The 13,517-nt window shown below is 51.9% G+C and overlaps 1 protein-coding gene across 1 annotated transcript in view; it reads left to right on the top strand.

Annotated features, from left to right (window-relative positions):
- The window catches only part of Triobp (TRIO and F-actin binding protein), a 59,697-nt gene that overhangs the window by 14,102 nt on the left and 32,078 nt on the right, over positions 1-13,517 (top strand). The window contains exons 4-6 of the mRNA XM_029555089.1: positions 927-5,577; positions 9,693-9,804; positions 10,393-11,424. Coding sequence (XP_029410949.1) covers positions 927-5,577; positions 9,693-9,804; positions 10,393-11,424 — 5,795 coding nt within the window. The remainder of the gene's footprint in view (positions 1-926; positions 5,578-9,692; positions 9,805-10,392; positions 11,425-13,517) is intronic.

The following is a 13,517-nucleotide window of genomic DNA, read 5'->3' as shown; positions in this document are numbered from 1 at the left end:
GCATGTATATTTGTGTGTATGCATGCACACATGCACAGCTTGCATTTGGAGGTCAGCAGATCACTTACAGTAGTCAGTTCTCTTCTACCATTTGGGTTCCAGGATCGTTATGCTTACCAGTCAGCTCCTTTACCTGCTGAGTCATCCCACCTGCCTCATTTTTTCACTCAGTCTGGGACCCCCACCCCTTGGGGTGAGGTCACCCACATTTTGGGCAGATCTTTTTTCTTCAATTAACCTAGTCTGGAAGCTCCTTCATAGATATACTCAAATTTGTCACACTGGATGATTCTAGATCCTGTTGACAATATTAACTGTCACACCCGGGACCTGACTGGGTGTCCATTCTGCTCTGTGCAGTACCTGGGAATCTGCATCTCTCACAGATACCCACCTACTTGCCAGTCCACCAAGGGCCTCCCTATCCCTGTGCACTTCCACCTCCCAGCCCTGGGACCAGCCTCTGGGGCAGGAGAGACGGGAAGAGCCTTAAGGTACATGTGCAATCACTGTGTACTGTCACCCATAAAAGAGACTCCTTAGAAGAGTTGGGGTGATTTGTGGACATCCCACCCCAGCAAGTAGAAGTGGGGATATAAAGTTATCAGACAGCTGCTCGTCTACCCCTCCCTCTCTGAGGTCACTTCTCTCCCTAACTTTGCTTCTCCTTTGACATGTCTGTGACCTTCCAGCTCTGGCAACCATTCCCCACTGAGACATTCTGAAAAAGGGTTTCAAATCAGTCCTTGGCCTGGTGGGAGAGGGACGCTGAAAGACCAAGCCCTGGTCTTTCAGCCTGAGTTGGATGGGTGAGCCCCCTTGGGTATGGATGCTGAGACCTCTTAGAAGCAGGCTGTGAAGTGCATTGACCCTCTGTCCTGCCTAGACCCCTCCCTTCACCTGGAATCTCCCTCATCTCTCTCCAGACACTGATGGTGGCAGACAGAGTGGCAGACAGAGTGCCGAACAGCACCGGGCAAAGCTCCCGGAAGAAAGTGGTTGCTTCTCCTTGGAGCGACATCATTCAGCACAAACCCAGGCTTCCTCTGGGATACCACTGAGTGGACCACGAAGCACCACCTCCCAGGTTTCCTCTGCCCAAAGGGACACTGTTCAGGCTGCTTCTGTACAAGAAATGCCCAAAGTTTCCTCTCCACCCCCAAATACTCAGAGGGACACTCCCAGGACCTTGGCCACACAGCAGAGCACCACCAGAACTTCCTCTCCCTCAAGAGTCTTCCAGTGGGACACCCCTAGAACCACATCCACCCAGCAAAACAACGCTCCACTTTCCTCTCCCCTCAGAACCACTTCAGAAAGCCCCAAGACTTCTACCCAACAAGACAACTCAGAAACATCTCTTCCTTGTGCCCTGCGGGACAATCCCCAAGCTTCCTCTCTCAACAGAACCAGCCAGTGTGACAACCCCAGAACTCCCTGTGCCCAGCGGGACAATCCCAGAACATCTTCTCCCAATAGAACCAGCCAGTGGGACAACCCCAGAACGTCTTCTCCAAATAGAATCAGCCAGCGGGACAACCCCAGAACGTCTTCTCCCAATAGAACCAGTCAGTGGGACAACCCCAGAACTCCCTGTGCCCAGCGGGACAATCCCAGAACCTCTTCTCCCAATAGAGCCAGCCAGTGGGACAACCCTAGAACCTCTTCACCAAGTAGAACCAGCCAGAGGGACAACCCCAGAACCTCTTCTCCAAATAGAACCAGCCAGCAGGATAACCCCAGAACCTCTTCTCCAACTAGAACCAGCCAGCGGGATAACCCCAGAACGTCTTCTCCAAATAGAATCAGCCAGCAGGACAACCCCAGAACTTCTTCTCCAACTAGAACCAGCCAGCGGGATAACCCCAGAACGTCTTCTCCAAATAGAATCAGCCAGCAGGACAACCCCAGAACTTCTTCTCCAACTAGAACCAGCCAGCGGGATAACCCCAGAACGTCTTCTCCAAATAGAATCAGCCAGCAGGACAACCCCAGAACTTCTTCTCCAACTAGAACCAGCCAGCGGGATAACCCCAGAACGTCTTCTCCAAATAGAATCAGCCAGCAGGACAACCCCAGAACTTCTTCTCCAACTAGAACCAGCCAGCGGGATAACCCCAGAACGTCTTCTCCAAATAGAATCAGCCAGCAGGACAACCCCAGAACTTCTTCTCCAACTAGAACCAGCCAGCGGGATAACCCCAGAACGTCTTCTCCAAATAGAATCAGCCAGCAGGACAACCCCAGAACTTCTTCTCCAACTAGAACCAGCCAGCGGGATAACCCCAGAACGTCTTCTCCAAATAGAATCAGCCAGCAGGACAACCCCAGAACTTCTTCTCCAACTAGAACCAGCCAGCGGGATAACCCCAGAACGTCTTCTCCAAATAGAATCAGCCAGCAGGACAACCCCAGAACTTCTTCTCCAACTAGAACCAGCCAGCGGGATAACCCCAGAACGTCTTCTCCAAATAGAATCAGCCAGCAGGACAACCCCAGAACTTCTTCTCCAACTAGAACCAGCCAGCGGGATAACCCCAGAACGTCTTCTCCAAATAGAATCAGCCAGCAGGACAACCCCAGAACTTCTTCTCCAACTAGAACCAGCCAGCGGGATAACCCCAGAACGTCTTCTCCAAATAGAATCAGCCAGCAGGACAACCCCAGAACTTCTTCTCCAACTAGAACCAGCCAGCGGGATAACCCCAGAACGTCTTCTCCAAATAGAATCAGCCAGCAGGACAACCCCAGAACTTCTTCTCCAACTAGAACCAGCCAGCGGGATAACCCCAGAACGTCTTCTCCAAATAGAATCAGCCAGCAGGACAACCCCAGAACTTCTTCTCCAACTAGAACCAGCCAGCGGGATAACCCCAGAACGTCTTCTCCAAATAGAATCAGCCAGCAGGACAACCCCAGAACTTCTTCTCCAACTAGAACCAGCCAGCGGGATAACCCCAGAACCTCTTCTCCAACTAGAACCAGCCAGCAGGACAACCCCAGAACCTCTTCTCCAAATAGAACCAGCCAGCGGAACAACCCTAGAACTCCCTGGGCCCAGCAGGACAATCCCAGAACCTCTTCTCCAAATAGAACCAGCCAGCGGGATAACCCCAGAACCTCTTCTCCAACTAGAACCAGCCAGCGGGATAACCCCAGAACCTCTTCTCCAACTAGAACCAGCCAGCGGGACAACCCCAGAACCTCTTCTCCAACTAGAACCAGCCAGCGGGATAACCCCAGAACCTCTTCTCCAACTAGAACCAGCCAGCGGGATAACCCCAGAACCTCTTCTCCAACTAGAACCAGCCAGCGGGATAACCCCAGAACCTCTTCTCCAACTAGAACCAGCCAGCGGGATAACCCCAGAACCTCTTCTCCAACTAGAACCAGCCAGCGGGATAACCCCAGAACCTCTTCTCCAACTAGAACCAGCCAGCGGGATAACCCCAGAACCTCTTCTCCAACTAGAACCAGCCAGCGGGATAACCCCAGAACCTCTTCTCCAACTAGAACCAGCCAGCGGGATAACCCCAGAACCTCTTCTCCAACTAGAACCAGCCAGCGGGATAACCCCAGAACCTCTTCTCCAACTAGAACCAGCCAGCGGGATAACCCCAGAACCTCTTCTCCAACTAGAACCAGCCAGCGGGATAACCCCAGAACCTCTTCTCCAACTAGAACCAGCCAGCGGGATAACCCCAGAACCTCTTCTCCAACTAGAACCAGCCAGCGGGATAACCCCAGAACCTCTTCTCCAACTAGAACCAGCCAGCGGGATAACCCCAGAACCTCTTCTCCAACTAGAACCAGCCAGCGGGATAACCCCAGAACCTCTTCTCCAACTAGAACCAGCCAGCGGGATAACCCCAGAACCTCTTCTCCAACTAGAACCAGCCAGCGGGATAACCCCAGAACCTCTTCTCCAACTAGAACCAGCCAGCGGGATAACCCCAGAACCTCTTCTCCAACTAGAACCAGCCAGCGGGACAACCCCAGAACCTCTTCTCCCAATAGAACCAGTCAGCGGGACAATCCCAGAACACCCTGTGCCCAGCAGGGAAACCCCAGGACCTCCTCTCCTAGCAGACTAACCCAACGGGACAACCCCAGAACTTCCTGCATGTCACAGAACACCCCCAGGACTTCTGCCCAAGGAGATAAGCCTACAGCCTCCTATACCAGATGGGAGCACCTCCGAAGTACCTGCATCCAATGGGACAACCCATCATCATCTTCCCTCCATCGAGACAACCCTAGGGCCACCTTTTCTCAAGGCTGCACCCAAAAGGACAACCCAGGACCATCATCTTCCCCCCGCCATGCCACTCAAGGGAGTAGTTCAAGGAACTCCTCTCCCCACCGTACCAACAAAGACATCCCTTGGGCCTCCTTTCCCCTCAGACCAACCCAGAGTGATGGTCCCCGAACCTCATCCTCATCTCGCAATAAACAAAGCCAGGTGCCTTGGGCATCCATTTCTCTCCGGCCAACCCAAGGGGACAGGCCTCAGACTTCATCTCCTACCAGACAGGCCCAGCACGATCCACCTCAGCACAACTTATCATCCCATGCCACCTCTTCCTCCACCCATAACCTGGGCCATCCCAGTGCCTCTCGGACTTCGTCACCTCTGTACCCAGCACCACACGGGGCTCCCCAGACCTCTTCGGAGCAACCATGTGCTGTATGCATAGGGCACCGTGATGCGCCTCGTGCCTCTTCACCCCCTCGCTGTTTTCAGCACGATCCTTTCCCCTTCTTCCCAGACCCTAGAGCCTCTGAGAGTGAATCACCCCACCACAACCCCCCCTACATGCCACCTGCTGTATGCATTGGGCACCGTGATGCCCCCTGGGCCTCTTCACCCCCTCGTCACACACAATTCGAGCCCTTCCCCTTCCTCCCAGACACATCAGATGCTGAAAATGAGTCTCCCCAGCATGACCCTCCACAGTTGCCCCCACCTGTATGCATTGGGTACCGGGATGCCCCCCGGGCCTCCTCCCCACCTCGCCAGTTCCCAGAGCCCTCCTTCTTCCAGGATCTCCCCAGGGCCAGCACGGAGAGTCTTGTCCCTTCTACAGACTCTCTGATTGAGCCCCTCCACATCCCCACACCTGTATGTATTGGTCACCGGGATGCTCCCTCCTTCTCCTCCCCACCACGCCAGGCCCCTGAGCCCTCCCTCCTCTTCCAGGATCCCCCCAGAACCAGCATGGAGAGTCTTGCCCCTTCCACTGACTCTCTGCATGGTTCTCCACTGCTGCCCCCACAAGTCTGCATTGGCCACCGGGATGCACCGAGAGCCTCCTCCCCTCCCCGCCACCCACCAAGTGACCTAGGGCTCCTGACACCGTCACCTCCGCCAGGTAGCTCAGGCTCCCGGGGCTCAGCACTCCCTGGGGAGACCAGACACAACTTGGAGAGGGAAGAGTACACCATGCTGGCTGACCTGCCCCCACCAAGGAGGCTGGCCCAGAGGGAACCAGGGCCCCAGGCTCAGGGCAACAAGGTGGGGCGCACCCACAGCCCTGGCCGAGCAGAGGTGGAGCGCCTCTTCAGGCAAAAGCGCAGGTGAGCCAGGGTGGGTGCAGTCAGGTGGGCTGGGGAGAACAGTTGGATTGTTCTCAAGGCTCAGGTGCCAGAAGCAAGGGTTCAAGTCCTCCTGCCCTGCTGTCCATTGGCTGTGTGGCCTTGGGTGAGTCACTTCATCTCTGTGTTTCTGCATATTTGTTTGTTTGTTTGTTTCCTGAGATTGAGGTAACACTCTGGGTAACCTAGTGGTTTACCCAGAAGGAAAGTTTAGCAGGCTGGATTTAAATCCAAAGTCAAAGCTATTCTGTATCCTGTGTGACCTGCTTAAAGTGATTTAACCTACTTGAGCCTCAATTTCCTTGCTTGTCAAATGGGGGAGAACATTAGCACATTGATTTAAATGAGGATAAACTCTCAGTGGGTTGATGCGGTTGTTTGATCAGAGTCATGGGTTTGATGTTTTCCTCCTTGCATGAGGGAGAAAAAGAAAGGACCTTTGATTCCTTCCATATACATTTCCAAAACCAGAGCGGATCATTTTAAATGTATGACCAGGGACTGGGGGTGGAGCTCAGTGGTTAGAGTATTTGCCTAGTATGCACAAGGGCCTGGGTTTGATCCATGGCACTAAGTAAATAAATTATTTGAATTTTATACTTTTGGTGGTACTGGGAATGGATCCCAGACTTGCACGTGCCAAGCAAGTGTTCTACCCCTGGGTCCAGAACTATGTATTTTAAATAAGAGAGTTCTCAGAAGTTCAGACTTCTTAAAGGTTAAGCCTTACTCTCCTGGGACATGGTGAGGGTGTGAGAAGTCCTAGTGTCTTGTGAGTGTCCATGCTACTGCTGGGAGGATCATCCTTCCTACACTGGCTGAGATTTCTCTTCCCAATAGTGCCAGCCCCTGATTTTTCAGAGCTGTAGTTCCATTAATTAGAGTCAAGAGAAACAAGGGATGAGGGGTCTGGAAGTCTCAAAACTTTCAGTGTATAATCCAGTGGTTTTAGGATGTGACTGAGTGGTACAACCATTACTATGACATAATTTTAGAGCATTTCCTACACCTATTAAGGTCTGTACTGTTTTGTACCTAAGAGTCTTCTCCTGCTGCTGCAAGGCAACATTTCTCTAATATCCAAATTGAATGAGAAACCATCTTTCTTATTCAAATTTCCTTTTTCTGGTAAACTTGATCCATTTAATGTCTAATTGAGAACCTTTGTTGACCCCAGCGTCAGTGTATTTCTTTCTTTGACCTTCAGAAAAGAAAAAATATTTTTGGTGGGGAGTAGGTTTGAGACAGGGTCTCATGTATTCCAGGCTGGCCTTGAACTTGCTTTATAGCTAGGGATGACCTTGAATCCTGATTCTCCTGCCTCTGTGTCCCAAGTGCTGGGATACAGCCTGCAGCACCACCCCAGCTCAAAGTTACTTTGGTCCATTTCATTCTGCCCCTCTTCTAAGTGGAATACTGTTTGTCCTCTGAGAATAGAATGCATTTGTGTGAGGGACAGACTTTATGGATGGGGGAGGTTTGCAGACTTGTATTTTTATTTTCTCCCATTTACTCCTTTGACATATGTTTATTGAGCATCTACTCTGCCCAAACATTGTTCTGGAATATATTTTCTCTGAAAGGGCTGTCATGTCAAAGTCTTAGGTATTTGACTTGCTGTCTTAGCCTATTTTCCTTAGATGCCTTCAAAATCATTAGCATCATATAAGCATCCCATGGTCACTTCAATTTAAAAGTCTTCCTCGAATCTGCTAGACTTGGTGTCTTTGGTTCTTTAACACAATCTGGAAGCCCACAGGCCTACCTAAGCCTTCTAGAGGAAACTGACTTCCTTGGTCATCAGGTACAGCCATAGCAACCCTCAGGAGCAGGTAGCTCTGGGGAATGATGCTGCTGAAGAGTTGGGGTTCCATGGGGGCCTCAGAATCTTCTAGGGTTCTTCAGGCCTATCTCTCAAAGCCTTATGAGGGAAAGGGGAATATGTCTCGGGATGAGTGTCCATTGAGCTAGCTGGAGTTTGTATGGAAAATACATGTATTTGAAAGAGACCAAACATTTGTCTCTTGCTGGGGCATCTGCCACCATTATCCTCCAACTTCCCTGTTAGGAGAAATGACTCCCTCCAGTTATATTTGGAATTCTGCTTCTGAAGCTCCTAGACCTCACTTGGGCGTGGTGGCACATGCTTTTAGTTCCAGCAGAGGCAGGCGGATCTCTGTAAATTCGAGCCCAGCCTAGTCTACATTGAGAGTTCCAGGCCAGCTGGGGCTTCAGGGAGACCCTATCTCGAGCCCTCAAGTTTAGGTACTCCAGGGGCCCATCTGAATGAGCTCTCAAAACTGCTGATGACTCTAATGGCTTTTCAGATCTGACTCTAAATGACTTTGGCAAAGGCTATAAGACAGCAGCAAAGCCTAATACCACAGTTTTTGTTGTTTGGTCTCATGTAGTCCATGCTGGCCTCCAGCTTACTATGTAGCCAGGGATGACCTTGAACACCTGATCTTCCTGCTTCACCTCCAAGGGCTGGAATCATAGATGTGCATCACCACTCCTGCTTTTCTTCCTTCTGCAAAACTTCTGCAAATCTCCACAGTGCTCTGCATGGTTCTTTACCTATGGGCAGACTGGGGACGGCTGGTCCCCACAGCTCCTTCCTATCACCTTTTGGGACTCACTCTTCAGGTGTCCCTCCCAGCCAGTCTTCTTCAGCCACCAGACATGGCCCTGATGAATATATATATTTTTTTTCTTTTTTTTCTTTTTTTTTTTTGAGACGGTCTCACTATGCAGCCTTTGTTGGCCTGGAACTGTGTAGATCAGGCTGGCCTTGAACTCAGAGAGCTACCTGCCTCTGCCTCTGCCTTTTGAGTGCTGGCATGAAAGGCATGGGCACCACTCCTGGCTACTTATTTTTGCACTGCTGACGGATGAAGCTGGGGCCTCATACATGCCCCTCTCCACTTACCAACTTAGATGAAGTTCGATGGTCAGACTGTACAGAGATAAATATTCATGAAATAGTTGAGTCTTTTGTGGTAACTCCCCTACTAGAAAAGGGGACAGACTGGACCCAAAGTCCATTAGGTGATCCATAGTGTTTTGTTTTGTTGTTGTTATTATTATTATTATTTTGTCTTTGGGTTTTTTTTTTGGTTGTTTCTTTTTTGAGACAGGGTCTCCCTGTAGCCCCAGCTGGCCTGGAACTTGCTATGTAGACCAGGCTGACCTTGAACTCATAGAGATCTACCTCCTCTGCCTCCCAGGTGCTGGGATTAAAGGCATACATCATCACACCCCACCCAAGCTGCTTTACTTTTTAATGGTGATGGCATGTTGACTATGAATAACCATGGCTACCCACTATTAAACCAGACAAGTAGCTAAAACTAGGGACTTTGGCACAGGCTAAAAGTTATCTCTATTGGATTGGAGAGAACATGTCTTCCTTCCGATCTTGCTAGGAGCTCCTTTGCCAACAGTCAGAAGGGTCTAGAGTTTCAGAATCCTGTAAACTCTGAGGTAAGCACAAACTGTAGCTGGCTTGAGAAATCCTCAATTTACAATGCAGAAAAAGGGCAGAAAGAATGGAAGACGGGGCACCTAACATTGCCTCTCTTTACCTCGGATCATGGGTTGTACAAAGTTAAATGGGATCATGCATACAAGCACTTGACATCCGGAACCTAGGAACTGCTCAATAAATATTTTCTTAAACATTGTGATTATTTATGCTCAGTGCCTGACATTGAGTAGGTGCTCAATAAATCTGAATTCCTACATGGACCAGTCTAACTTTTGTCTGGGGTGGCTGGTGGGCTGCTGGTAACAGGAAATGTTGAATGACACAAGAGGGAGCCATGGCCATGGCTTGCCTCCTCCCCACCTTGCTTCCTTCATTCACCTGTGTCTTCTTCACAGCCCTGAGAGACAAATTAGATGGTGCTGACTGTCTCTATTTCCCAGAAGGGGAAAGTGAGGCCCTGAGAGGGTCGTCCTTACTTAGGGCCTCTGATGAACTTGCAGGTCTCTGAATTTCTTATACCTCCTATCATTGGGGGATGGGTTGGGGGGGTACTGGGTACTGGAGTGGAACACTCCAGAAGGCCCTCTGGAACAGTTGCATTTACTCATAGGAAGTCCGAGGCACCAGGGGCCTTCCAGTCTCGGGATGAGGCACGGTCACAGCGGCCCAGCCAAGGTCAGAGCCAGCTTCGAAGACAGTCCAGTCCTGCCCCCAGCAGGCAGGTGAGCACCACTAGCCACCAGCCCTGATCAGTGGTCACAGTCTCTCCTCACCACCCTCAGCTCCAGGCAGGTGTCCTGGGCAGGGAAGTCCTATTCCCCTTTCCCCAAGGGCCAGCGGCTCTTGGCAAGATGGGAAGGACTCCACATGAATCCTTCAAAGACAGCCCCTCTGAGCTGTCCCCGTCTCCTCAAGACACCTGCTATCTTGAGAAGATCTCAGAGAAACTCAAGTGCATCAGGCGGGCTCTTAGGCTACCTTGTCCAACATGGGGATTGGATCTCTAATGAAATTAGAGGGCAAGGCACACCCCAGTGGCACAGTTACCTGTGGTGGAAATTCAGGCACCTGATAGCCCAGGATGGAATCAATATCTTGGAGAGGGGAGTCCGGAAAGTGAGCAGATCTCTTTCTGGAGCTGAGGAAAGTGAGTGAGAGGGAAGAGCTGCACCCCGCAGAGAGAACCCAGGAGTTTCCACCTGCTTCCAGGCTTCTAGGAGAACACAGCCTTAGCCGGGATCCGGCTAAGACACACAGCGACTATCCAGTGCAGTCTTGGAGCCTCACCAATTCCCTCACCTCATCCTCAGGTGACCAAGCCCGCAGCCAAGCAGGCAGAACCAGCCGAGCGGAGCCGAGCAGAAACCCCCCAACCTAGGAGTCCTGAAAAGCGGCCTGAGGGGGACAGGCAGCTCCAGAGGTCTTCACTGTCCCCCAGGACATCAGCCAGGCCCCCTGAGCAGGAGGCACAGACAGAGAGACGTCTGGAGAGTGGCTGTACTGGCCTGAGGCAAACTCTGGGGGGGTGGCAGAGTCAGGAAGAATTGCCAGGGCCCCAAAATCCTAACAGATATCCAGAGAGAAGCTGGGGCAGCCAGGAGGAAGGCCCAGGCCTGGAGGGCTGGCCAGGACTTGGGGATCCCAGCCTGGAGGGGGCATGGAAGGGCCCTCCCAAGGAGCACGGGGAAAGCTGGAGGCAGACAGAAGCCTGGGAGGAGTTTCCAAGTAATGGGTTACAAGGGGTCCCCCAGAGGGGCCACGGCAGCCTGCAGGAGTTGTCTAGACCCCACGAGCCTGCCAACCTCCCAGACAACTCCTGGGCAGAACGCTCGCATCTCCGGCAGCCTGAGGCCCCCTCTGCCATGGGCTGGAGGGCTGAGGGAGTGTGCCCACACCCATATGGTCCTAAGAGGTCACCCGAGCTGGACTGGAGGGACCTGCTGGGCCTTCTCTGGGCACCTGAGGATGGGGCCTGGGCCCGACTCCCAAGGTTGGACTGGGAAGGCCTCTTGGAGCACCTGCAGGCCCAGCTGCCCCACAAGGACCGAGCTGGGCACTGGGGTGACCCAGCTAAGGCTTCAGAACCAAAGCTGGGTTCTCCAGGCACAGAGGATATCCCGATGGCAGAGTGGCAGAGCCAGCCTGAAGACTGGACCAAGGCCACCCTAGTCAATGGACACAGCCCTGGGCAGCCATCCCAGAGCCCCACACAGCCTCCCAGCTCTGCCTGTACCTCTACCCAGTGGCCAACAACCAAAGTGACAAGTGGACCAGAGACTTCAACTATGGATGGTCTGGAGCAGATGAGCTACCAGGGGAGCCGCAGTCCACCAGACCTGGGGGTAAGTCTATTCCACTTCTGACAGGTGTCCAGGAAGCCTGCCTCTGACAAATGTCAGAAAGACTCCATGTAATCCCAGCCCCAAGGCTCAGCCTGGATCCTCCCTGCTGACCACACCACTGAGCTACATGGACAAGAGGTGGTAACCACCAGCACTGGGTTGACCATTGCTCTGAATGTCCCAAGTGTGCATTCCTCATGGGTCTTTATAGTAACAAGGTAGTCCTTGATGGGTTAGGAATATGAGACACTAAGGTCACCATAGCTAGCTCCAGCTTGTTGCAGGGGTGGAGGACCAAGGTCTTCTCAGTTCTGGTCACACTAAGGTCCCCAGCTGGATACCCTGGCTTTCCCTCCTCCTAGCCCCACAAAAGCTGGTTTGTGTTGTGTCTGGGGCTGGCCTATACCTGGCCCTGCCTAGGACTACAGCTCTGTGGCTGTGTCCTTTCTCCTTGCAGAGTACAAGCTGACTTCACCCACCTCTGGCCTCTCCAGCAGCTCAGACAGGGAGAAGAGACCGCAAAGTACTCACTGGGTGGAGAAAGTGGCCAGGATGGACCCCTATACCAATACCTTGTGATTCCTCTGAGCCCAGATCATTGATCTGAGGAGGGAGCATGGAGGAGAGCCTGAACCCTGAACACTTCATGGTTTGGAACAATGGCCTTTCCTGCCCGCTGTCTCTCACCAGCTCTGGGGTGAGGTGGAGTTCCTTGCTTGTGCATTCTGAACCTCTCTCCGGGACACGGCCAACCTTCATGCCTCTTCCTTGGCTTTTGGCAGTGGGATCACCAGCTCACATGAAGTGTGCTGTACCACGTGTGCCGTGGACTGAGAGGAGGCAGCTGTCATTGTCCCATTGTATAGATGAGGAAATTGAGGTGCAGACTTGTTAGCATGTCCCAGAAGTCACACCTGTAGAAGTTGTGAGAAATGAGATTAAAGTGTCAGCTCCAAATCCTTGCTTTATTCAAGGTACTGAGACACCCTGAGCCCAGGGCAGCACATGGGGGCCCCTCTCCCCAATCTCCCTGTGGCTGTTCTCAGTTGACTATCTATTGGTCAGCACAAAGACAGCAGGGGGTGCAGGGTCAACTGGCATAGTCTTATCTTCACGGTGTTGTCAGGCTCATGGGAAGGCAAAGTGGCCACAGGGAGCTCTGGGAGGATGCAATGCTGTCTCAGTCGTCACTAATTTGGTGCAGTCTAGCTTGTTACAGGGGAAGTAGGAGGTCAGAGAGATTAGAGCACTTCTGTCTGAGGCTCACTGTACCTGGAAGACTGAGAGATGCTGACCGGAGGGGTGGAGCACCTGGTGCAAAGATAACAAAGCAGAGCACTCACTGCTGGGGCTCCAAGTGCTCCTCTAATGAAGATCCTTGTCATGGCATTCAAGGCTCCTTCCCCTCCCTTCCATCCCAGAATTGTCTCTTGCTGTGCTGGGCTTGCTGGATGACTCTGCATATCTCTCTGCTTTTTATATGCTGTTCCCATTGCTAAGCATGCTCTTCCCTTCTTCACCCACCAAATGTCTGTTCATTGTTCCAAGTCTTAGGTGTAGTGATCTGTCCAGAGAAGCCTCCTTCAATTCTGACCCCAACCCCAGGCTGGTGATAGTCCCCTTCTGGGCTTGATAGTTTTGCTTCCACGGGGCTGAGGCTGTGTCTTCTTCATCTATCCAGAGCCTGATATAAAGGAAGCCTCCAGCTCAGTGGATGGCAGATCAGTGAATACATGGATGCTTGAGTGCACCCAAGAAAAATAGGGAGGCTGGGTGGGATGGTAGGCTAAATGATGGATGGGGTAGTAAGTGATGGATGCTGAACAGATGATGATCAGATGGTGGGTACTAGATAGATGGACAGATAATGAGTGATGGATAAATGGTGGTCTCATGATGGATGAGAGTATTGTTGGAGGATGAATGTTAAGTGGAACATAATAGACAGATATAGCATGAATGAATACATGCTGGAGGAAGGGTGGTGAGTGGATGCTGGAAGGATGGATAGATGAATGAATGGATGGAACAGTGTGTGATATTAGATGATGAATAAATAAAGGAAAGGTGTGGAATGGATGGTGGGCAGTGGT

This window comes from Nannospalax galili, unplaced genomic scaffold (assembly GCF_000622305.1).
Source record: "Nannospalax galili isolate Female #2095 unplaced genomic scaffold, S.galili_v1.0 scaffold445, whole genome shotgun sequence".
In the NCBI taxonomy this organism is placed as follows: domain Eukaryota; kingdom Metazoa; phylum Chordata; class Mammalia; order Rodentia; family Spalacidae; genus Nannospalax; species Nannospalax galili.
Note: the sequence above shows the minus strand (reverse complement) of the source record. Positions and strands in the feature narration are given on the sequence as shown.